Source organism: Squalius cephalus, assembly GCF_949319135.1.
Source record: "Squalius cephalus genome assembly, chromosome: 2".
NCBI classification, from domain to species: Eukaryota; Metazoa; Chordata; class Actinopteri; order Cypriniformes; family Leuciscidae; genus Squalius; species Squalius cephalus.
The window spans coordinates 40,099,301-40,126,950 of NC_137123.1; the positions used below are offsets into that span (position 1 = coordinate 40,099,301).

The 27,650-nt window shown below is 40.5% G+C and overlaps 1 protein-coding gene across 1 annotated transcript in view; it reads left to right on the forward strand.

The window, feature by feature from the left end:
• lonrf2 (LON peptidase N-terminal domain and ring finger 2) overlaps positions 1–27,650 on the forward strand; it is a 259,882-nt gene that overhangs the window by 91,006 nt on the left and 141,226 nt on the right. Inside the window, exon 2 of the mRNA XM_079851615.1 lies at positions 12,570–12,688. Coding sequence (XP_079707741.1) covers positions 12,570–12,688 — 119 coding nt within the window. The remainder of the gene's footprint in view (positions 1–12,569; positions 12,689–27,650) is intronic.

A 27,650-nucleotide genomic window follows, 5' to 3' on the forward strand; every position in this document is an offset into this window, starting at 1 on the left:
AATGTTGGGGCTGTCCTCTATCAGAATGTCAAACCATTACAACTTTCCCGCAATCGGTTCTTTGGGCTGCCATAGACTCCCAGTCGGAAGAAGGAAGAATAATAATAAATATAGCTGCAAGCAGCCATTACCGGGGCCAAGCAGAATAAGACGACAAGACATGCCAACATGTCTGAAAGTGTCAGACCAACTGCAACAATGAGCAATTAAAGACATTCAAAGAGGATTTTAGGCAAAATACCTGAAAAATCATACAAACAATAATTAAAAATATGATTTGATGGATTATCACTTTCGACCAATAGGTGGTGCAGTTACAAAACTGATGTGATGTGGTCAGAGTGAAGTTACAATGACACATACAAAGTTTGGTGTCACTATGTCAAGGCATTGCAGAGATAAAGCCTTAATTAGTGCTATTAGCATCATGCCTCAACTTTGCTGCTGCGCTATACGAAAACGGTTCCGTCTATCGACACGAAATCCATAACTTTTAGTCGGCACGGTCTGGAGATGATGCGATTCGATTTTGGTGAAAATCGGACAAACGGTCTAGGAGGAGTTCGAAAAAGTAGGTTTTGACTGAAAATCAAGATGGCGGACAGGAAGTTCGGCCAAATAAGGTAAACTTGGTATCTATGTTCTCGGCTTGACCCAAGGAATCTATTAAGACCAGTGGCATTTCAATAGCCAGATTTATTTAAAAGTTATTAGCCTTTTTGGAAATGTTGTTATAACTTTTGACCACTAGGTGGTGCTGTTTCGAAATATTTTGAGTACCTTCAGGGGATGGTGTTGTTGGCACATTCTGAGTTTCGTAATATTACACCAATGCATTTGTTAAGTATAGCATTTTATTTCACAAAACTGCATTGAAGTCAATGGGAATTTCATGTTTTGTTCTATTATAGCGCCACCAAGAGGCTCAGTCCCACCATTTTTTTTATGTGTCCTCAGAGTGAGCCCATACATATATGTGTCGATTTTGGTGCAAAAATCTCAATTTGCTTCGGAGTTATAGACATTTATATGAAAAAACACGTAAAAAATGACTGACACATGACTTTGATTGAATATTACTACCCCTAAACATCAATATTTTCGCATTTGGGCATTGACATTTAGCTATCGACCTATGTTTCCAAACTTCTGACGGTGGTTTCGTCTCGATCGGACAAACGGTTTCGAAGATATAGCCAAATGTTTTTTAAGCGCTAAATCACAACGCTACACAAACCTTAAGGCGAAACCTAGCATGTTTGGTATCGTAGGACTCGGCAAGGTTTCAGGAGTCTAATTAGATGAGTCTCGTGAAAATAAGTCGACCGCACCCAAAGTTATAAGCATTTGAAAAAAAAAATTCACCACTAGGTGGCGCTGTTTCGAAACTTCTCACGCTCCTTCAGGACATCGTGCTGATGACCCATACCAAGTTTCGTAACAATCCGTTCATGCGTTCTTAAAATACAGCATTTTAGCACAAAATTCAAAATGGCCGACAGTCAAAATGGCCGATAGGGTAAAATTGGATATCAGTCGACTCGGCATGTTGCCCTGAATCTAACGAGACCAATTTTATGATTTTTGGACAAACTGTTCAGAAGTTATAAGCAAAAATAGCCATTTTTCATATCTCCGGACCAGTAGGTGGCGCTGCGCCGAAACGCAGCATGTAGCCTCAGGTCATGCTTTTGATGACATGTACCAAGTTTGGTCTGAATACGATAAACCGTTGCGGAGATACAGCCTTACGACTGTTTTTGCAGGCGCTACGTAAAATTTGTTCGAGCGTTTATCGAAAACGGTTTGACGAATCAATTTGAATTCCATAACTTTTGGTCAGCACTGCCTGAAGATGATCTGGTTCAATTTTCGTGCAAATCGGACAAGCCGTGTAGGACGAGTTCGAAAAAGTAGGTTTATCGAAAAATTCAAAATGGCAGCTATATTTCTATGACGGAAAATGACGTCATAGGGTGCAATCGAATCGTTATGAGCTCAGGAATCAGAGGAAAAAAGAATTTTGCTGATTGGCCTTACGGTTCAAAAATTATTAACAAAATACAAGTGAAAATTTGGACAGGTGGTGGCGCTAGAGGGAATGACTTAGAAACACCAAAATTGGTGTATTTAATGTTGGAACTGTCCTCTATCAGAATGTCAAACCAAAACAACTTTCCCGCAATCGGTTCTATGGGCTGCCATAGACTCCCATGGCGGAAGAATAATAATAAGAAGAAATGGAACAGATACAATAGGTGCCTCCGCACCTTAGGTGCTTGGCCCCTAATAATAGGAACGGGAACGGATACAATAGGTGCCTACGCACCTTCGGTGCTTGGCCCCTAATAAGAACGCGAACGAAAACAATAGGTGCCTACGCACCTTCGGTGCTTGGCCCCTAATAATAATAAGAACGCGGACGAAAACAATAGGTGCCTACGCACCTTCGGTGCTTGAACCCCTAAAAATAATAAAAATCAGTACAATTAAAATAGGTGTTCAGCACTTCGTGCTTGAACCCCTAAAAATCCTTACAATTACAATAGGGTTTCAGCACTTCGTGCTTGAACCCCTAATAATAATAAAAATCAGTACAATTACAATAGGGTTTCAGCACTTCGTGCTTGAACCCCTAATAATTATAAAAATCAGTATAATCAATAATAATCCTACCGAAAACAATAGGGCCTTCGCCCTTTCAGGGCTTGGGCCCTAATAATAATAAATAATCCTACCAAAAACAATAGGGCCTTCGCCCTTTCAGGGCTTGGGCCCTAATGAAGAAAAAAAAGAATCCTTCTGGAAACAATAGGGCCTTCGCCCTTTCAGGGCTTGGGCCCTAATAATAATCCTAAAGAAAACAATAGGGCCTTCACCCTTTCAGGGCTTGGGCCCTAATAAAAATGTTCATCTTATACAGAACTTAGGTTTAGCCTACTTCTAGCTTTTCAAAACTGCATCCAAGTTTTTCTTTACAAAAATAAGTATTTCAGCTTTTAATTGTCACAAGTTAGTCTGTTTCGTTTCTCATCCAACACGTGAGAAGCTGAGGTGAACAAACGTTTAATTCAGGTAATTTCTGTACCTGAATATACTGTTAGACTCTGTAAACTTTGTTATTTAGTATTCATCTCTGCTTGTAATTTGTGTATTTGTTCTTATTTTATTACTGACTGTTCACTTGTTTTAAATAATGTGTGAACTTTATCAGTTAGGCTAGTTGTTTTTGATGTAGTAGCTATCAAAAAACTTCAACTGAGCTTTAAGTAATAAATAAAAAGAAACACTTATCAATTAAACACTTATCTTAAACTACAGTATGAAATGGTTAAAAACAAAACTGCTCAATCACAAAGTACCAGCGGCCAGACGAAACAAATGTCTATAAAAGCAACGCTATTCAACGCAACACCATACCCAAAAATGTTGATAGTGTTTCTTGCTAAGAATCTTTAATAGGTCTAATCTGGCGTAATACCTTTGAATGTTGTCTATGTTTAATTGTCATTTTTTTATTTATTTAAATATTACATTCTTTTTGTTTACTGCATTTATTTAAATTTGACTGAAGCAAGAGTATTATGTCTTATTTTGTTTCTATCTTGTTTGGTAACCTAATGTTCAGGATTTGTAGATCTTTAAAATAATAAAGCTTTTCAGAATCGTGAGAGAATCGTGATCTTGATTCCAAGCAAAACAAATCGTGATTCTCATTTTAGCCAGAATCGTGCAGCTCTAATGCAGCGCGAGTTATATATTTCTAACTCCAAACAATTGGCCACTGAACCAGCTGATAAAATCTTGCTTTGATTCAATGAGTGGTTACAACTTGTCACTCAAATTAACCGATTGCATTTTACTGATGCAAAAGACGCGCGCGTGCACACACACTGAGAGGGAGCGCGGTATGTCGGTTTCAGAATCAGAATCGGAATCAGAATACTTTATTGATCCCCGAGGGGAAATTCTTTGTCACAATAGCCCACCTGTCAAGCATAAGAAAAAGAAATAGTAAAAAAGTGAATAAATAAAGAATATATAATATAAAAGTATAAATAAATATGAATATAAAAAACAGCATAGAATATTGCACATTAAGTATTAAAAAGATAATATTGCACAGAAACAGAGATATTGTCAGTTTAAAAATGAACTAAATGTCCGTGTGTCAGGCACTTAGAGGGAGGAGTTATAAAGCTTGATGGCCACAGGCAGAAATGACTTCCTGTGACGCTCTGTGGTGCATTTCAGAAGAATAAGTCTTGCACTGAAAGTGCTCCTGTGTTTGAACAGCACATCATGGAGTGGGTGGGAGACATTGTCCCAAGATGACATGTAATTTGGACAACATCCTCCTCTCTGACACCACCGACAGAGAGTCAATCTCAGCCCCCACAACGTTGCTAGCCTTACGGATCAGTTTATTGAGTCTGTTAGCATCTGCAACCCTCAGCCCGCTGCCCCAGCATGCAACAGCAAACAGGATAGAACTGGCCACCACAGACTCATAAAACATCCTCAACATCGTCCTGCAAATGTTGAAGGACCTCAGCCTCCTCAAAAAATAGAGACGGCTTTGGCCCTTCCTGTAGAGTGCTTGAGTGTTCTTAGCCCAGTCCAGTTTATTGTCCATGTGCACTCCCAGGTATTTGTAATCCTCCACAATGTCCACAGGGACCCCCAGGATGGAAACATGGTTCACCGGTGTCTTTGCTCTCTTTAGATCAACAACCAGCTCCTTAGTCTTTGTCACGTTGAGCTGCAGATGGTTCTGCCCGCACCATGTGACAAAGTCCCTCACCACAGCTGTGTACTCAGTCTCGTCACCCTTGCTGATACATACAACCACAACAGAGTCATCAGAAAACTTCTGAAGATGGCAGGACTCTGTATGGTAGTTGAAGTCTGTGGTGTAAATAGAGGAAGGGAGAGAGGACAGTCCCCTGCGGGGCCTCGGTGTTGCTGATTATGCTGTCCGATACACAGTGTTGCAGGCGAACATACTGTGGTCTGCCAGTCAGGTAGTCAACAATCCAGGACACGAGGGGGGCGTCCACCTGCATCGCTGTCAGCTTCTCACCCAGCAAGGCCGGCCGGATGGTGTTGAAAGCACTGGAAAAGTAAAAAAACATGACCCTCACCGTGCTCGCCGGCTTGTCCAGGTGGGGGTAGATGTGGTTGAGCAGGAAGATGATGGCATCCTCAACTCCCATTCGGGGCTGGTAGGCGAACTGGAGTGGGTCCAGGATAGATCTGACCATGGTCCTCAGCTGATCCAATACCAGTCTCTCCAGGGTCTTCATAATGTGGGAGGTCAGTGCCACGGGTCTATAGTCCTTGGAGTTACTAGTACGTGGCGTCTTTGGCACAGGAACGAGGCAATATGTCTTCCACAGTACAGGGACCCTTTGGAGACTCAGACTCAGATCTGTTAAAAAACAGATTACGTTCATTGGCCCTGTCCAAGCTGCCTTCAACTCCTCTGCTGCCATTCGATCTGAAGCCATCCTTAACGTTAGCATACAGCAGGTCCAGGGTTCTCTCCTCTCTAGTATGACATCTCACATACTGGGTAAAGTTGATTAGTGTGTTATTCATATTGACGTGGTTGAAGTCACCCGAGATCACTATGAGGGCACTCGGGTGTTGAGTCTGAAGTTCAGCAATGATGGAGTGAATAACGTCACACGCCGATGTCGGGTTAGCAGAGGGCGGAGTGTAAACAGCAATGGCAATGGCATGTGAAATTTCCCGTGGCAGATAATATGGCCCACAGCAAGCAGTTAAGTGTCCGGGCTACAAATACGCTGTTTAACCCCCTGAGGTCGGCAATCACGCCGGCGTGATCTGCTCGTTTTTTATATATCAGTGCAAAATACTCTGTTGATTTTGATTTTACATACTTGTATTGTACATCATTCAAAACTGTTAAATGTCTTCTTTTATTTGTGTACACTCATAATAAAAACAAAATGTTGTGTTTTTCGTAAAACAAAGAAAATAAACATGATGCGCGTTCTGCCGTCTCTCTCAATGTGAAACTCATTCTGAAACGCGACAGAAAATGACCTGTAACTCAGCGAATGTTTGGGTAACACTTTACGGTAAGGGTACATGAATTATCATGAATTCATGTATAAATTCATGCATGAAATATGCATTAATTCATGCATTAATATCTCATGAATCATCAGGAACTAACACGAGTTCAACGTTTTTCATTCATGACTTCATGGATGAACAACACCTTAATTAAAACATTAACTAAGATGAGTACATCATCATGAATTATGATTTATTACGCATGATCATGATGTTTTCTTTGTTCACAAAAAAAATTGGTCTTTACCACCCACTGTGGATAAAGCTATGGTTATGGTACATGAATCATCATGAATTCATGCATAAAAAAGTATTAATTCATGCATGCAAGACTACTCTTCGAATTATTAAAGGAATGTACAAAAATCCACATTATCTAATGCATGCATACAGGCTAGAACAGTATATCAATTAATGTGAGAACTTTTTTTCTGAATTATGATCTGAGTTATCCAGCATGTTCATGTCTTCTTCATAGCCTGCAGGTCAATGGACAGACCCCAAAATTGGCCAATCACAGCACATAACATATGAATTCTGTTGGCGTTCAAATGCTAGTCATCATTAACTAAGCATTATTTATCAATGACTTCATCATGTGTGTGGCCCCTCAACTAAAGTGGTGACTTGGTGCTTTGAAACACTGATGAACAATGTGTTTTCATTATGATCTGAGTTATCCAGCATGTTCATGTCTTCTTCATAGCCTGCAGGTAAATGGACAGACCCCCAAATTGGCCAATCACAGCACATAACATACGAATTCTGTTGGCATTCAAATACAGTAGTCATCATTAACTAAGCATTATTTATCTATGACTTCATCATGTGTGTGGCCCCTCAACTAAAGTGGTGACTTGGTGCTTTGAAACACTGATGAACAATGTGGCATAACTGTGAAATGACATGAATATGAGCATGAAAGTTCAAGCCTTTGCAAACAATGTACTGTGGACACAAATGGACTTTGATCTTAACTTGCAACGTGATCTCATGAGAATACATGTGTATTTTTATGTAAAGTGTAGTTCTACCATACGTACATTTATTTATGTTTTATACACACAGAAACGTATAATACTGACAGTGGACAGCACAAAAACGTAATTTATTTACTTATAAACAACTTATACAAACAACGACGTACAAATTTAGGCGTATTCCTATTTAACTTATGCATATTAAAATCGTGGCATTAATATTTTGACACATAATACACTAAAACACAACATAAATTCACAAAAGAAATCAATTTTATTAGCTTAATGTGATCCAAATCTTTAGAATCCATACGTTGTTTGCAAGAAACAGATCCAAATGCAGCCCTTTATCCAGTGATCTTCATCTCCATTTCTCGGCAGAGACCGTCAACGTCATATCTCGGCATCCCGCGCTCGTGGTGAATTCAAATTCAAAAATTGCGCCCGAAGCGTTACGACATGTTTTACGGCAGTGATATCAAACGCTCATTGGCTCTCGCATGCTTCGTTACAGATTGCGACATGCCGTGTTTGTTGTGTACTACATTTAAATGGAGAAGCGCGCGCGCCTTCACAGAGCGAACAGCGAACCGAAACCGGATTAACATTTTCATGGATTAATAACTTAAATTCTGCTCTGTAACGTTACCTCATACATAACTACTGCCAGAGAGGACTGCGACACATCGTCATGTGAACGACTTTTGGTACCGGTTTTGACATTTTCTCAATAAATAAATGATTGTGATTGTCTGTCTGTTGTTTTAATTTATAATTGTAGTTACGTAGTTTTAAGAAATGGTTAGGTTTAGGGGTAGGGGTAGGATTAGTGGCTCAAACTATCTTTTAATGCTACATTGTTAATAAAGCTGCCATTTCCCTACACATATCTGTCCATTACGTTTTATCCTTTTAATATTATCTATAAAATGGGTATGTTTAGGTGTGGAGTTAGGGTTAAGGGATCGTACATTTATAATCTATTAAATGGTAAAAGGGAAATTATACAGATATCTTTATGATATGAAATATTCGTAAATAGTTTAACATACGTTTTTTAGCTGTAAAATCGTAATAATGTTATGTAACTTTACTACTTTATTCTGAGACCAAACGGTATAAACCAGTTAAATCAACAGCTGGAAAGAGCTGAGAAGGAATTCAGTATACACCATGAACTTTATTTTAAGTGCCTGTATATCTGAAAACTCTTTACAAAACCATAAAGCTGTTACAATTTCATGATATGGAGGAGTCACATCAGTTGCTTTATACGTTAAAAGGTGACTCTTTACCCAAATAAAGCTGTTTGTGAAACTTTTTTTTTTAAACAGCTTTATGGTTTTTAACTGGTTTATACCGTTTAAGAATAAAGCAGTACAGTTAAGATCAAAGTACATTTGTCCACAGTACATTGTTTGCAAAGGCTTGAACTTTCATGCTCATATTCATGTCATTTCACAGTTATGCCACATTGTTCATCAGTGTTTCAAAGCACCAAGTCACCACTTTAGTTGAGGGGCCACACACATGATGAAGTCATAGATAAATAATGCTTAGTTAATGATGACTTCTGTATATGAATGCCAACAGAATTCGTATGTTATGTGCTGTGATTGGCCAATTTGGGGGTCTGTCCATTTACCTGCAGGCTATGAAGAAGACATGAACATGCTGGATAACTCAGATCATAATGAAAACACATTGTTCATCAGTGTTTCAAAGCACCAAGTCACCACTTTAGTTGAGGGGCCACACACATGATGAAATCATTGATAATGCTTAGTTAATGATGACTAGTATTTGAACGCCAACAGAATTCGTATGTTATGTGCTGTGATTGGCCAATTTTGGGGTCTGTCCATTTACCTGCAGGCTATGAAGAAGACATGAACATGCTGGATAACTCAGATCATAATTCAGAAAAAAAGTTCTCACATTAATTGATATACTGTTCTAGCCTGTATGCATGCATTAGATAATGTGGATTTTTGTACATTCCTTTAATAATTCGAAGAGTAGTCTTGCATGCATGAATTAATACTTTTTTATGCATGAATTCATGATGATTCATGTACCATAACCATAGCTTTATCCACAGTGGGTGGTAAAGACCAATTTTTTGTGTGAACAAAGAAAACATCATGATCATACGTAATAAATCATAATTCATGATGATGTACTCATCTTAGTTAATGTTTTAATTAAGGTGTTGTTCATCCATGAAGTCATGAATGAAAAACGTTGAACTCGTGTTAGTTCCTGATGATTCATGAGATATTAATGCATGAATTAATACATATTTCATGCATGAATTAATACATATTTCATGCATGAATTTATACATGAATTCATGATAATTCATGTACCCTTACCGTAAAGTGTTACCAATGTTTGTCACACAGACTTGAAACGCATGTCTATACAACGCTTGGAATCTCTATTTTTAAAGTATGTAAATTATATAAAAAACAAATATTCTATTTTTAAGTAATCCATACGAAAGCAGCGGCATGTACAGTTTCTCAAACGCGTCCTCGTTAAATTTAATTTGAACACGCCTACGAGCGCACGAGCGATTGACATGCAAATGATCCATGCGGAGAAACGCAGACCTGTAAACGCCCTCATCACCTCAAAACAAAGAAGCAGAGACTTCGTAACTTACTCCTTTTCATCGCGTTTGGACGACTGTAAGCTGTGCTGTGCTGTGCTGTGCTGTGCTGTTTACCTTGAATTTACCTCGGATTTACTTCAAACGCGATTTGAAGATGAGAAGATTTTTAAGGTAAGACATGTTAAACTGGTCGTGCCAGATTAAAATGTATGTTATGAAATGAGTTTGGAGTAAAAACATGAACTAAGCCTAATTTCATATATGTACATGTATATATAGACAGAAACATGAAATGTGAAATGTGAACTAGAATGATAGGCAACCTTTCAGTGCTTGTATACGTGTTCAACACGAGGATGTTTTTATATTCTATAATAAAACACAGCATGGTAAAAGTAGTATTATAATATTTAGACCCGTGTTTACTGTTAAGCCTACTGTGTTTGTGGATATCTGGTCAAACGTAGATATGTATGGTAACCATAATGTTTTATATTTGAGCGCGATCGCGTTTGAATGTATCAGATTTTGCAGCGCGATCGCGTTTGAATGTATCATTTGAAAATTTGAAAAGCAAAACACACCAAACGGCTTCATGTTTTTACTATTATCTCATTTCATATCATCATAACGAATGGAAACATTTGAAGTAACATGATAATCAATATATTTTTCTCTAGCTTGGTTGTTACTGAAATATTTTGGAAGATTTATACTGCTATCTATTGTTATTATTATTTTACCCAGCACTGCGCATAGCCTATGCCTACAAGGCACAACAAACCTGGTGTTCATTTACTATATATTGTTGGAAACATTTGTGTGTGTGTGTGTGTGTGTGTGTGTGTGTGTGTGTGTGTGTGTGTGTGTGTGTGTCTGTGTGTGTGTGTGTGTATTTTGTGAATTTTAAAAAGCTTTTTTTTTAAAGTCTTTCAATAAGTGCTTTTTTTCCATTTGTTGTGTCTATTTGGATTATGTTGTGTAAATAAATCCAAACAATCTAAAAGCCATTCTTTTTTAAATCTCCTCATTTACAGTATTGTGCAAGGTTGCTCAGAATGATAGGGGCCTGATAGCTCCTAATAGGGCCGTTAGGGGAGGTTCTTTGTCTTTCTCAGGTGAGAAAACCCATACATATTAATGAGCTTCCGCATAGAGCTTTCTCACACAAAACACGTCGTAAAAATTTAAATCAATATATTGTCTTCTCTGAATGAGCAGTCAGGGTGATTTTCACATAGTTTTAGAGCAAATATTCTAGGCTGTGTCATACAATTTTCAAAAGTCTTGTGAAGAAATAATCAGTAGGGGTTTCATGGCCTTATTTCAGTGAGAATTTTTTTTTGTATTTTCACAAACCACGCATAAATGTCATTATCTCAAAACTACAAACTTTTACATACATGCTGTTGATATATTATTGTAGCAGAGTTTGTGCTGAATACAGTGTAATTAGACTTTAGCCATGAAAATGTCACAAGTAACAGAAATAACCAGAAATGTCAGAGCATGTCAGAACACCTCCAGGGCCCAGAAAACAGCTCAGACCTCAGAGGGTTAATCGTAATGTGACCGGGATTACACCATCTGTTGTTAACTAGAACGGCAAGCCCCCCACCCTTACGCTTACCGCTCTTTGTGCAATCCCTGTCAGCTCGAACAATCTGAAAGCCGTCAATGGAAACGTTGTGATGTCATCTTATTAGCCATTGACCTCACGTTGCCCATGATGAGAGAGGGGAGACACGGCTTAAACCTCCTTCTCCTAAGTCTCTGTTGTCTGGACCCCTCTCTCTTCCCTCGCCGCTTCGTTCCTCCTCTGCAACCTCTCTGTGTCTTCCTCCAGATCTCAGTGGGGATGTCTATGGGTCTGTGCGCCCCGGTCGGCTTCAGCGCGATCAGCTGGTCCCGGGTGTAAACAAAGCGGCCACGAAGTTGCTGCGCAACAATTCTGTGGCTTACAAAAACTTTCTCAAATTGCATGATTAGAGAGAGTCTAGTTTAAATTACATATAGACCAAATCACACATGTGAAGTATATATATATAAAAAAAAACAAGTTTAAAGTTAAAAATAAGGCGACGAACGACAGGGCAACTGCAACAGGCTGCATGCACGCTATCGTCAAAAACCAAGTATTGTCAAAAACCATTACAAAGCAGGTAAAATAGGTTTTCACCAAGCTATGTGAAATAATGGCGCAGTTACAAGGTGTGTATAATTTACACTACTTAGTCAACACTAACAGTAGCTGCTGTTCGGTTTTCATACTGCTGTTCTCCTAGTCACTTATGAACTTGATGAACTTACTTGACACTTCTGAACCTCTCTTGATTAAAGCTATAGGTGACGGGTTGCCAGATATCACAAAAAGAGCAAAACAAGCCCTTTAAAAGCAGACTTGGCAAAAATGTACCGGGAAAACATTTAAACATAACTAGTATCTACTAATATCCTACCAAATTAAAAGGAATTAACTAATTTATTATGAATAGTATAGTTCAATATAAAATATTCAGATATTATAAACTGATTGATGATGTAAAGCAATTAACATGAGATTAAAAAATTATTCAGCAACACTTTATTTAAAGTTGAATTGCACCTATGAGTTGTATTTAATATCAATCAGTTGGGGGAAGTTCATCTAAAAGTTGATGAGAGTGTTTTGTTTACTATATTTAGCTATTAAAAATAGTTTACCAAAGAAATAATTTACCAAATAGAAGAAAAAGAAATAGAGAATAACTACAGATATAAATAACTATATCGTGAAATATATTGTTACCGTGACATAAAATTAGTCATACCGTGAAACAGAATTTTGGTCATACCGTCCACCCCTAAACCCATTCTTCTCTCTACAGAGCCCTCTATATGTTGGCTTCTGGCTCGGCGGGCAGAGCTGCTTTTGGAAATGGAGAATTTCAGCCAAGCAATCAAGGATGCAGACACCATGTGCCAACTCCGTCCCCTGTGGCCAAAGGTAGGAATCTGTGTAGAGATGCACCTATACAAAGCATGATTTTAAAATCTCATAAGATTAAGAACATTTCACTCAAGTGCAAATATTCAAACAAGGTTTTGAATAGAAACAATGCTTTCCTATTGAGATATTCAAACCAGGGACATTTAACCAATGGTAAACCAATTTTGCTTGTAGTGTCTTTCATTTAATTCATAGATTATTCAGAAAGTACTTCATATACAGATGAACCAAAAATAGTCAAAAACATACTTCAAGTTAAGGCCATGACACACCAAACCAACATCAAAGAACTAGTAGCAACGAAAGCCAACTGTGCTGTCACCTCATCAATGTTACTCAGGAAATGTAATTAAATTACTGATAACTAATTACACCTTTTAAAAGTAATCAAGTTACTGTTATGATTACTTTATTTCAAAAGTAATTAGTTACATAGCCTCTCCAGTAGTTAGAAGTCTCTCCTAGGGGTGTGAACCGAGACTGGTCTCACGGTTTGGTTCGATTACGATTATCATGTCATCGATTCAGTTCAATTCGATATCACAATGCGTCGCGATGCACCGCATCCTCAATTTTAAATTTTACTTCAAAAGTGATGTGTGCGCGCGTGTGTGTGCGTGTGTGTGTGCTCGCCTGTTTGGGGAGTCGCAGTGACAGAAACAGTGACATTCCAGTTTAAGTTTAAAGGGAGTAAAGCTTGTTTATGCCATTAAGAAAAGGAAATTCTGTCAAATAAATTTTGTTATAAAGAAATGTTCATTTAAAAGCAGCGCTCATTAATCAGTGTAGTATGTTACCATTAAAGATGCGCGCATCAACCATCGCCGAGTCCACTGTTGAAGGTGACGATCATCTATTTATAATCATGCATAACAACACAGAATAATTGTAATTTGACCATTGGGTGCGGACACTTAAATCAGATAAAATTATTGGGGCGGGTGGATGATTTATTTTTGGCTGCGGATTCGGCGTTGGAGCTCATCCGCTTACTCTAAAGCAGTCAGACTCTGCCAGGCGTTAACAGCTCGGGGTGAAAACGGCTAACGTGGTTTATCAAGTTAGTGGTATTACCTCCTGCATATTCTATTTGTGCGTGACATGAGCGTCCACAACGCGTGTCTTCTCCAGGTCGTGCTTAACAGGTTGTGCATAAAAGCCGAAATGTACCCAGATGTAGGCTTTAAAAGTAGTTGGAGCATTTTTAATTTTCTCGCACTCGCGTCTCACCTCCCTCTGCCATTGTATGCTACCGCAACAAAGCATGTACGCGACAAATGACGTCAGAAAAGCATCAGTACATTATAATCGGTTATGGTCTATTACTGAACCGATACCGAATTGTCCTCGTCTGCATCGCGATGCATCGTAGAAATGATAGATTTTGACACCCCTAGTCTCTCCTGACTGCTGCATTTGACACTATCGACCACAACATTCTTTTAAATAGGCTCGAAAATTATGTTGGCATTAGTGAAATTGCATTAGCATGGTTTAAATCATACTTATCTGACTGTTATCAGTTTGTAGCAGTAAATGAAGAGATGTCTTATCGATCAAAAGTTCAGTATGGTGTACCACAAGGCTCAGTACTAGGACCGTTGCTGTTCACTCTGTACATGCTACCCTTGGGAGATATCATTAGGAAGCATAGCATTAGTTTTCACTGTTATGCTGATGATACGCAGCTCAATATTTCTTCACACTCTGACAAAACTTACCAATTCACAAAATTATCGGAATGCAAAGCTGATATAAAAAACTGGATGACTAGCAATTTCCTACTACTTAATTCTGAAAAAAACAGAGATTTTCATTATTGGACAAAAAACTTCCTCACGTAATAACCTAGAATACTGTCTAACACTTGATGGCTGCTCTCTCAAGTCCTCGTCGTCGGTTAGGAACCTGGGTGTGCTCTTATATTTATATATAATATATATATATATATATATATATATATATATATATATATATATATATATATCTTATATCTAAATATATCTAAATTACGTCATATGCTCTCAATGAAAAATGCAGAACAATTAGTTCATGCGTTCATGACATCAAGGCTAGATTATTGTAATGCTATTATGGGTGGTTGCCCTGCACGCTTAATAAACAAACTACAGCTGGTTCAAAATGCAGCAGCTAGAGTTCTTACCAGAACCAGGAAGTATGACCATATTGGCCCGGTTCTGTCAACACTGCATTGGCTCCCTATTAAACAACGTATACACTTTAAAATATAGCTGATTACTTACAAAGCACTACATGGTTTAGCTCCCCAGTTCTTGAGCGAGCTCTTAACGCATTATAGTCCTTCACGTTGTTGTGGCAAAAATTCTGTTAACCCTTCATCACTGCGTAAGAGACACTCTGAATCCAATTGTCTTTTAAAAAGTATTTATTCTTGCAAGAATAGTCCCAGTCAACCACACAGAAGTTGCGCTGTGGAGTGAGTGAGACCCAGACAGGAAGAGATGGGCAGCCTTTATACCCTGTTTCAAGGTTCCTTCCCAGCGGCTGTTTCTTTGACCCATATAGATAAGGGACCCATTGCTGTTCACGTTTCTATACCTAAAGACACAAACTGTCAGATACTAGGGTCAAAGGTCCTGTCAATGCCAATCGGGCAATGGTTTTACTTAGTAAGCTCTATTTAATACCCTATTTAATAAAATCTAACCAGAAAAGTTTTGATTTTATCCATTCTATCCAATGTGGTTGTAAAAAATTAACTCTGACTTTTCCATTACAGACCGACCGTCTTTTTAGCTTATGACCGTACTTCACATCATTGAATAGATTTTCTACTTTTCCTGAAAACATTTGCACCAATCAAATCATTAGATCTATATCAATACTAAGCCCTTGTTTGATTTAATCAAATAAAATCATCAAAATCACACAAACAAATCGTCACAAAATAGATTCTTCTGCTAAACTTAAACCATTAGTTGGTCCACATCTTCCTCCAGGTGTGTTGATCATCTCGTTCGCCCCATGGACATTCCGTCTTCACCAGGGTGACTCTTTGCAAGTTGTTGCAATGTCCTTTCCCTCGTTGGCAAGGGAGGCCGTTACTAGCATGAGCCCTTGATCCCTCACTTTCTGCTCTATAGGATGGTTGAGGCTTGTCGGTGTAGTCTAAGGTGAGAGGCTTGGACCCAGGTGTCACACTCTCCAACCATTTTCTGATCATTACAAGATTTTTCCCTCAGATCACAACCGCGCACCCCCACTGGAATGAACCATTTCCTGCCTGCTGTCACCTGTGAATGGAGACCTTAAGTATTTTTGTTAGTGACCGCTTGTCTAGACGGTCGTCCCTTTTGGTGTGACCTGTGGAATTTTCACCATTTGTTTACCTTGCTGACGATATGCTCAACATTTGGCCAATAAACCATTCGTTTCTTCTCATTTTACAAACTGAAACATTATCACCGGATAATTTATTGCTCACTTAACCCCTTGGGTCGGCGGTATCGCCGACGATACCAGCTCACTTTTTTTCTTATCAGTACAAAAGAGACTCTAAATAGTCTGTTGATTTTGATTTTACAAGTGTTATACATCAATCAAAACGCTTAAATGTCTTCTTTTATTTGTGTACACTCATAATAAAAACAAAATGTTGTGTTTTTCGTAAAATAAAGAAAATAAACATGATGCGCGTTCTGCCGTCTCTCTCAATGAGAAACGTTTCCGGTTACTTAACTGTAACCTTGTTCCCTGAAAAAAGCGGAACGAGATGCTGCGCTGCTCAGCGCATTGGGAACGTCTTTAGTCGTGACCAGCTGTGAATATTGTGTGTAACACGTCGATAGAATTGACCCGGAGGTAATATAGCCTCGGTCGATGACGTCATCGGCGCGCACCCGCAATACGAGGCTATAAATAGATGAGCCACAGGTGCATCATCAGGATATTTTGTCTGAAGAGCAGTCCTGGGACATCTTCAGCACGGCAAAGTAGCGCAGCATCTCGTTCCGCTTTCTCAGGGAACAAGGTTACAGTTAAGTAACCGGAAACGTTCCCTTTCGAAAGCTACAATCGATGCTGCGCTGCTCAGCGCATTGGGAACGAGAATACCCACGCCGCCGTGCTTGAAAATGTCTGGACCCCCACGGTTGTGCAGGTGTGCTCACAAGAACGCAAGAAGGCCTCAGACATTAGCTTGTGACGTTGACTCAAGGACATGACAGCCCGGAGTGGAATGAACATCCAAACTATAAAATCTTATGAATGTGTGCGGAGAGGACCAACCTGCCGCATCACAAACCTGTTGTAGGGGGGCACCCCTTGCCAAAGCACTAGAAGAGGCGACCCCCCTGGTGGAGTGAGCCCTAAGACCTGTAGGCGAAGCCTGACTGTGCGCCTCATAAGCAAGAGCAATAGCATCCCTGACCCAATGAGACATGGTCTGCTTGGTGGCAGCTGCACCTCTGTTACTACCACCATAACAGGCGAAGAGTTGCTCTGACTTACTCCACTGGCTAGTGCGGTGGATGTAAGCCTGAAGAGCACGGACTGGACACAGTCTATGAGATTTCTCCTGCTCCGGCGTTGTGAACGGTGGAGGACAGAAGGCTTCTAGAATGACCGGATGTACAGCCGAAAATGGAACCTTAGGCAGGTAATCAGGATGAGGATGCAAAATCACTTTCACCATTCCTGGGGCAAAGTCTAAGCAGGATGGAGAAATAGCCAGAGCCTGCATATCCCCAATTCTCTTCAAGGAAGTTATTGCCATGAGAAAAACCATTTTTAGAGTCAGAAGTTTATCAGACGCTGATTCTAAAGGTTCAAAGGGGTTTTCAACCAGACCCTCGAGAACTATAGCTAAGTCCCATGAAGGGATCTTGGTTTTTACGGAAGGCCTCAGACGCCTGGCCCCACGAAGGAAGCGAGAGAGCAGAGGGTGTCTCCCGAGTGGCGCCCCATCAACCAAGGCGTGGCAAGCCGAAAGAGCGGCCACATAAACCTTAAGAGTGGCAGGGCATGTGCCTGTTGATAATTTCTCTTGCATGAAGTCCAGAACTGAAGCAACCTGGCAGTTGACTGGATCTACATTGTGTACAGCACACCATCTTTCAAAAACACCCCATTTACCGGCATAACTTTGTCTAGTGGAGGGAGCCCTAGCACTTAGAATGGTCTCAATAACGGCAGGCGAAAGCCCAGTGTCCCTCAGTTGGTTCCCATCAGGGGCCAAACGTGAAGATTCCACAGGTCGGGCCTGGGATGGAATATCGTGCCCTCTGCCTGAGACAGAAGGTCCCTCCTCTCCGGAATCGCCCATGGCGAGCCGTCGAGGAGAGATATTATTTCCGAGAACCACACTCTGTTCGGCCAACGTGGCGCTATCAGCAAGAGGCAAGACCTTTGTTGGCGAACTCTGGCTAGAACTCCCGGGAGCAGAGAAACTGGAGGAAACGCATACAGGCGCATTTTGGGCCATGTGTGCGCCATCGCATCCAGACCCAGGGGGGCTGGGTGACTCAGAGAGAAGTAGAGGGGACATTGCGCTGTCTGTTGTGAGGCGAAGAGGTCCACCTCCGCTTTGTAAAATTTGGTCCAAATCTGTTTCACTACTTCCGGGTGGAGTTTCCATTCCCCCGTCGGTAGTGTCTGTCTGGACAGTAAATCTGCTCCCACATTCATATGCCCTGGAATGTATACTGCCCTGAGTGACAGGAACTTGTCCTGGGCCCAGAGAAAAATCTGCCTCGCTATTCTGTTCAGATTGCGTGAGCGCAGACCTCCCTGGTGATTTATGTAAGAGACTGCTGCTGTGTTGTCCACCCGCACTAGGACATGACAGCCCCTCAATTGATGGAGAAAATATTTCAGAGCCAGAAATACGGCCATCAGCTCGAGGCAATTGATGTGCCAATCGAGCTGATGGCCCTCCCATTCCCCTTGAGCTGGACGGCCATCTAAGACCGCTCCCCAGCCCATCAGGGAGGCATCCGTCGTTAGCAGTCTGCGACGACACGGCGCCCCTAGAGTGGGACCCAAGGCGAGGAACCGGGGTCTGAGCCACAGAGATAGTGTACGAAGCCCGCGGCGCGTCACTTTTATTTGCCTTTGAGGATTGGCCCTTGGATGAAATCCTCTGGCTTTTAGCCACAACTGAAACGGTCTCATGTGCAACAGCCCCAGAGGAATCACCGTGGATGCTGATGCCATGAAACCTAACATTTTCTGGTACTGACGAACAGTGCGATCTTGGCCTAGCCTGACTTTGCTCATGGTCAGCCGAATGGTCTCGATTCGAGCGGGAGACAGTTGTGCCCGCATCATGATCGAGTCCCAAACGATCCCGAGATAAGTCGTTCTCTGGGCAGGAGAAAGAACACTTTTCTTGGTGTTGAGTCTCAACCCTAGAGAAACTAGATGAGCTAACACGATGTCTCTGTGTTGGAGCGCCATCTCTCACGATTGTGCTAGTATTAACCAATCGTCGATGTAATTCAAAATGCGAATGCCCTGGAGTCGTAATGGAGCCAGTGCTGCATCCATGCATTTTGTGTATGTGCGGGGTGACAAGGCTAGGCCGAATGGAAGAACCCGAAATTGGTACGCTTCGCCCCCGAAAGCGAACCTCAGGAATTTCCTGTGTTGTGGCAATATTTCTATGTGAAAATATGCGTCCTTCAGATCGATCGTGACGAACCAATCGTGATGTTGAATTTGCGTCACGACCGTCTTGACGGTTAACATCTTGAACTTGAGCGCTTTGACTGTACGGTTTAAGCCTCGAAGATCTAAGATTGGACGCGCCCCCCCCATCCTTTTTGGGAACCAGGAAGTATCTGCTGTAATAGCCCGACTCTCTCTCTGGAAGAGGAACATGTTCTATGGCCTCTTTGCTCAGAAGAGTTTGCAGCTCTTGTGACAGTACGTGCATCAGCTCCGGTTTCACGGAAGTGAAAACCACGCCGTTGAAACGCGGAGGACGACGAATAAATTGGATTCTGTATCCTATCTGTACTGTGCTTAACCCTCTGGGGACCAAGCTGTTTTTGGGGTCCTTGAGATGTTCTGACATGCCTTGACATTTGTGCTTTTTTCAGTTATTTATAAACATGTTAATGGCAAAGGTGTAAATTCACTCTATATAGCACAAACAGGGCTACCATAATATGCGAGCAACGTGTATGTAGATGTTTGTATTTTTAAGAGAATAATGTTTATGCGTGGTTATTGGAAAAAATTAAAATGAAAGTTGCTGAATTAAGACCACAAAACACATATTAAATATGTGTCCACAAGACTTTTGACTAATGGATGTTGTCCCTTTGAGTTCTAGCTTCAAAATTATGTGAAAATAGTCTTGCTTTATCGTTCACAAAAAAAAATACATTGATTTAAATGGTGTAAAACAGGTTTTGCTTGGAAAGCCAATATGCGAGGGGGAGGAGCAGTTTACACCTTAGATTACAATGTCCCACCCACTCTGCATAATTAGCCATTCATTCAGGTGTGACACTGACTGAGCCACAATGCAAGGACAAAAGATATATTTAGAAGAAGACTTATATTGACCATTTAAGATTTCGCTTACATCTCTCTTGTAAATATGTTTTGCTATTTTATTAAAAATGTTACAATTACAACAATAATTACAATTTCAACAATATTTCAAGTGTACTCTTTCTTTGTAAAAAAAAAAAAAAAAAGAAGATTATAGGCCTACATTTTATCGTATGTATTCATTAGTTTGAATATAGCCAACATTGGAACATCTAACATCTTAGTCTATGAATTTATTTTTGACAAAAATAGTATTTTTTTTGCAGTTTAATATGTTGCTTATACAAATACATTTTATTTCAACATATTCCAGTCGATTTTTACTCATCTCAGTAGGCTATAGCAAAGCAGTTTATTCTTTCACACACAGACGCGCGATTCATATTTGTAAAGAAGCCTAAATATGTCCCCTTCATTCATCTCACAGAAAGGCGAGTCATATTATAGAAATGGGATTCATCTTTTTGCGGTTTACATAGGCCTACACTAACGTTATTCCATAACGTTATTCCACACGTGAGAAAAGAAAACAGCCTACCTCACTCCTCAGCGGAATCTGCTCCTCATTTCAGGAGATATTGCTCCTCATCAGCACTGTTCTGAAGAATCTTTTCTCCATAAGGTAGGCTATAATGTCTCACTCGCGAGGAGTTGCGACGCGCTTTGTTTACAGCTGATGTGGGCGTTTCACAGCTCTGAAATAGTTCTCAGAATTTGCGTTTGAATAGCACGCGCTCTCCGGGGAGTGGTCACATTACAGTGAATTAGCTCGTAATGAGCTCGACAGGAGTCGCTCTCTTTTTATACAGATTACAGAAGCTGATAATATTTGTTTTTTATATAAATGACTTCATTTAAAAGATGCGATCTCAAGCTTTATGCCCGTGGGTCTGTTTGCCTGTTTGACTGAATTTTCGCGGAGTTATAGATCATTTTCGAACGCGTTTCAAATGGGAGTTTACTGACAGAGAGAAGGCAGAAATCGCATCATGTTAATTTTTCTTTATTTGTCAAAAAGCAAAACACTTTATTTTTATTGTGAGTATACAGAAAAAAAATAGAAACTGAACAGGATCGATTGATGTATTACACGAAAATGAAAGATCAAAATTAACAGAGCATTTAGTGTTTATTTTCATTGCTAAAAAAAAAAAACGAGCAAAACGCGCGGGCGCGTTTGTGGTCCCCAGAGGGTTAATACCCACGCAGAAATGCCTGGCAGAAGTTTCCACGCTGCCAGACTTTCTGAGAGTGGTACCAATTTTAATACTTCCTCTTGAGGGGATGTTAGATGTTCCGTGTCCTGAATGACGGCAGGAAACAACGGAACATCTAACATTTCGCTGGAAACCACTGCCCCCCGAAGCACGAGAGGTGGCGGGGATGGAGAGGTTTTGTGAGGGTAGCGGGAAGGGGCGAAAAGATCTTGAAAGCGCCCCATCCCGCGGGGGGCTACCCCCACCAGATTGGGCGCCAGACCATTAGGACTTCTTTTTCCTATTAATAATAGTCCTGAGGTCTGGTCTGGGAGGCTGCTGAGTCTGTCGAGTCTGTCTCCAGTCTCTCTGAGGGGGAGCACGACTCGCCACACTCTGCTTTTTCTCCTCCCTGGCTTTTGAAGGACCGGGGCGGGGCTGGGTGGCCGACGGCCCCTCCCCCTGAGTGCTGCGAGGAAGGAACTGAACGTACGCCTCTTCGTGTTTTTTTACGTCCTTAAACCTATTAACGACGGTATTAACGGCATCGCCGAACAAGCCTAATGGTGACACAGGTGAGTCCAATAAAAAAACACGATCTTTATCTCTGATGCCAGTGAGATTGAGCCACAGGTGCCTCTCCGTGCTGACCAAAGCGGACATAGAACGGCCGATGGCACGGGCCGTTTGCTTGGTCGCGCGAAGAGACAGGTCTGTGGCTCGGCGCAGTTCAGAAAACGCTTCCTCATCGATAGTACTGCCTGCACTCAATTCCTTCAACAGGTCAGCCTGGTACGCCTGTAACACTGCCATAGTGTGCAGCGCAGCCCCAGCCTGACCTGCAGCTTGATAAGCTTTTCCCACGAGCGCTGATGTTGTTCTACATGGCTTCGTGGGCAGGGTAGGTCTCTTTAACGAAGATGCCGCGCCAGGCAAGATAGCCCGCGAGCGTCTCTTCAACCTGTGGCATCTCCGTATACCCCCGCGACTTCGCACCCACGATAGTCGAAAAAGTCGACGTCGAGGGTACAAAGACACGGAAAGTATATGGTTTACTCCATGACTTAGATAGTTCGTCATGGAGGTCCTCGAAAAAGGGGAGAGACTGATGTTGCGTTCTCTCCCCCCTGCCATCGGACAGAAACCTATCCCCTAGCTTAGACTGTTTGGGGGTCTCTTGTTCGCGTGGCCAGTCAAGCTGTAACCTGGCCACCGCGCGAGTAACCACCTCGAGCAATTCCTCGACAGATCTTTTTTCGCGAGAGGAATGCTCAGAGGCGGGCTGCTCGCGGTCCGAAGACCCAAGAGATATATCATCCCCCCCAAAACCGAAGAAGCGCCGGAGCACGCTTCGAGATCACCAGAAGGGATGCGTGGATCTGGTGACGCGGCAAGCGAAAGGGACGGACCCGTCTCTTGCTCGTCATGCAGATCCATACGAGAGCCCCACGATGGTAATGCGGGTGCGGTCTGGAAATAGTTCAGACGAGAACGAAGCATTTTAACTGTGAGCTGGTCACAATGCTCGCACCCGCCTTTCTCTATCGCCAGAACCGCATGCTCTTCCCCCAAACAAACAAAACAGTAATCGTGTGTATCCAGCTCAGACATGGGACGCGGTAGCATGGAGGAACACAACGCTTACTGCTTTGTTGGCTTATTTCTCTTCTTTTTTTACTTTTTAAACTCTTTTATGAGAAATTTCTGCACACTGCCTGACAAAACTAACTCCTAACACATATCTGTAGTCAGATAAGAGGTAGAGAGAGAGTGTTTGCGTCCACACATGCACAGAATGGTCTGAAGACAAAAGACCTGATGATGCACCTGTGGCTCATCTATTTATAGCCTCGTATTGCGGGTGCGCGCCGATGACGTCATCGACCGAGGCTATATTACCTCCGGGTCAATTCTATCGACGTGTTACACACAATATTCACAGCTGGTCACGACTAAAGACGTTCCCAATGCGCTGAGCAGCGCAGCATCGATTGTAGCTTTCGAAAGGGAACTCATTCTGAAACGCGACAGAAAATGACCTGTAACTCAGCGAATGTTTGTCACACAGACTTGAAACGCATGTCTATACAACACTTGGAGTCTCTATTTTTAAAGTATGTAAATTATATAAAAAACAAATGTTCTCTGTTTAAGTAATCTGTATGAAAGCAGCGGCATGTACAGTTTCTCAAACGCTTCCTCATTAACTCTAATGTGACCACGCCCACGCGCGCACGAGCGGTTGACATGCAAATGTTCCACGCGGAGAAACCCAGACCTGTAAACGCCCTCATCACCTCAAAACAAAGAATCCGAGACTTCGGTAACTTACTCCTCTGCTTTTCATTGAGTTTGGAGACTGTGTTTGTGCTGTGCAGTGCTGTTTCACTTGGATTTACCTCAGAAGAATTAGAAGAACGCGATTTGAAGATGAGAAGATTATTAAGGTAAGACATGTTAAACTGGTGGTGCCAGATTAAAATGTATGTTATGAAATGAGATTGAAGTAAAAACATGAACTAAGCCTAATATCGTACATGTATATGTATCTATAAATAGACAACATGTTGAAATGTGAACTAGACTGGTAGGCAATACATGTCCGACACAAGGATGTTTTTATATTCTATAATAAAACACAGCATGATAAAAGTAGGCTAGTATGAGTGTATTCTATGGTGAATATTATAATGTTTAGAACCGTGTTTACTGTTAAATACTGTGTTTATGGATATCTTCTGAAACATAGATGTATAACAATAATTAGTTTAATAGTTTTGAGCGGCTTGATCGCTTCAGTAAATGAAAGCAAAATGCGTCAAACAATCTGCATCATTTTTTTTTTTTACTCCAAATGTTTATTTTCGTTATGACATTATGAAATGAGATTGAAGTAACATATGATTATCAATATATGTTTCTCTAGTGTGTTGAAGTGTTCCTTTTTAACGATTTATAGGCTATTGTTATTATTATTTTATGCAGCACAGTACATAGCTTATGCCTACAAGGCACAACAAACCTGGTGTTCATTTTTATTTATATATATATATATATATATATATATATATATATATATATATTAGTGGTGGGCCGTTATCGGCGTTAACGCGAGACTCTTATAGCGCGATAAAAAAAATATCGCCGTTAATCTATTCTCCAAGTTGGGTTGGGAGCTGGCTCAAGCTACACAAGCTATGATGACGCAATCTACCCGCGGCCGCGAGGAACACCCGGCTGCAACGCATCATATTCGTCGTCATCTTAAGTAAACACGGCTGAAAGTGAAAGCTGGTGTAAAAGATCGGTGCAACATCCATTATTTGGACTTGGTTCGGATTTAAGCCGTCCGACGTAGACTGTGTGGTGTAACAGTTCGGTAAGTTAACACACGATCCAGTGTGATCCGTTCTACCACCTCAAATTCAAAACGAAACACATCACTGAATACCAGCGCGCGCGTATTATTCCCAATATATCTTAGTGAGTGGTGTAGCACATAATCTCTTTTTATTAAAAGCGCCCGATTTTAAGAATCGTTGTTGTGTTTCTTTTTAACTGAAAAGACATCAGTTAGACAATATTCTAATTTTAAATTTGGGGTTTCATAAGCTCCAAGCCATAATAAACATTAGACCTACTTAAGTCTCTGCAGCTAGTGTACTTAAATTTTATTTATCTGCAAAATTATGTTGTATACTTACAGTTTTGCACAATATATGTTCTCAAAACTACATACATTTAACAGGGTCTGTGTAACCTGTTCTGAAATGGTTTTATTATAATATCGTTATCGCAAGAGGCTGCAATGTATATCACAATATGGATTTTAGGCCATATCGCCCATCCCTAATTGATAGCCTATAGTAGTTGATAATAACATAGGCCTACCTAATGTTGCCTACGTACGGTAACAGTACAGTAGTAACCTTTTAAAGTCTATGAGTAGAACAGCTTTCTCAAGCAGTTTGTGATGCATTGTGGAAACAGGAGATGAGCCCCTGGTCTAATGCGCCACCTGGCTTGAGAAACCCGTTCTCAAAGACTTACTTTTATAGTCATTATTTGGGTAGCACACATATTCTGAATGCCTTCGGCAGAATTCAAATGAGCCATTTTAATCTAGATTAATCTAGATTAATTTCAAAATTAATCTAGATTAATCTAGATTAAAAAAATTAATCTATGCCCACCTCTAATATGGCCTAAAATCCATAATGTGATATACATTGCAGCCTCTTGCGATAACGATATTTATTACAATAAAACCATTTCAGAACAGGTTACACAGACCCTGCTAAACAACTGCTAAATGTTTTTTTTTTTTTTTTTTTTTGAAAGGGTGTATGTAGTTTTGAGAACATATATTGTGCAAAACTGTAAGTATACAACATAATTTTGCAGATAAATAAAATTTAAGTACACTAGCTGCAGAGACTTAAGTAAGGTTAGGTCTAATGTTTATTATGGCTTGGAGCTTATGAAACCCCAAATTTAAAATTAGAATATTGTCTAACTGATGTCTTTTCAGTTAAAAAGAAACACAACAACGATTCTTAAAATCGGGCGCTTTTAATAAAAAGAGATTATGTGCTACACCACTCACTAAGATATATTGGGAATAATACGCGCGCGCTGGTATTCAGTGATATGTTTCGTTTTGAATTTGAGGTGGTAGAACGGATTAGTCGTGTGTTAACTTACCGAACTGTTACACCACACAATCTACGTCGGACGGCTTAAATCCGAACCAAGTCCAAATAATAATGGATGTTGCACCGATCTTTTACACCAGCTTTCACTTTCAGCCGTGTTTACTTAAGACGACGAATATGATGCGTTGCAGCCGGGTGTTCCTCGCGGCCGCGGGTAGATTGCGTCATCATAGCTTGTGTAGTATAGAGTAGTTCCCAACCCAACTTGGAGAATAGATTAACGGCGATATTTTTTTTATCGCGCGATAAGAGTCTCGCGTTAACGCAGCGCGTTAACGCCGATAACGTCCCACCACTAATATATATATATATATATATATATATATATGTGTGTGTATGTATGTATGTATGTATGTATGTGTGTGTGTGTGTGAGTGTGTGTGTGTGTGTGTGTGTGTTCTGTACATTTTAAAAAGCAATTTTAACCTGAAAAATCTAAAATGTATTCCCCAAATCGTGCAGCCCTATAGTTTCTCTTGATATCAGTATGTTCACAGCGTTTTTTTTTGTTTTGTTTTTTTCAGGGACCAGATGCTCCACTGAGGAGTCTTCAGCATACTTCAACATTCACATAAGTCTCTGTACATGAACATGGTAAAGTGAAAAATCAAACACCTTGGAAATGAAAGGTGTAAGGAATATGACTTAGCTCAAATGATTATAGGGAATCAAAATTATGAGTCGGGTTGATTCATCTATATTCTTACAATATTAATAAATTATTGAAGCTGAAATTTAGACCCATTCGTATATATCAATGTTCAATTACAATGAATTATAATTTAATCATTAAAGCTGCAAGCAGCGATGAAAGGGCCCTCGCACCCGTGCCACCGCCACCCGGTGGCTTTAGGAAGACAGAGCATGGTTGGACAATGTGCATTTAAGGAGGTATATATAGTAGTTGCTAGCATGTTTAGTATGTTTCTAGCATGCTTAGTACACAATAGTTATGTGGTTAGTACTGCATTACTATGTTAACCATGTCAGTTTCTGTTGCCAGTAGGTGGGGCTATGTCTATATCTGAATATCGCTATGTAGATGTGTTCAGTGCAGGACTTTTATCAAACATGTGGAGTTTGGGGCAGATTGGACATTGTATGCTTGAGTTACAACAACTTCTTTTAGCATTTCTAGCATGTTTTATGATGTTTCTAGCATATTACATATTAATTTTGGAGTTACAGCAAATTCATATATAATTGCAGTAATAGGATGCTTTAACACTTAGCTAAGTATTTGATTGCATGTTTCTAGTATGTTGCTAACATGTTTAGCAGTTGGTGGCACTTTTTTCTATGTTATTAGGAGTCCAGAATAGTGTTAAACGTCATTTCCTGTTGCCAGCAGGCAGCACTATGACTATATCTGAATATGAGCATGGACTTGTGTTCTGGAGATAACTATTATCAAACGTGTGAAGTTTGGGGTAGATTGGACATTGTATGCCTAAGTTACAACAACTTCCTTTAGCATTTCTAGCATGCTTTAGAACTTAGCTATGT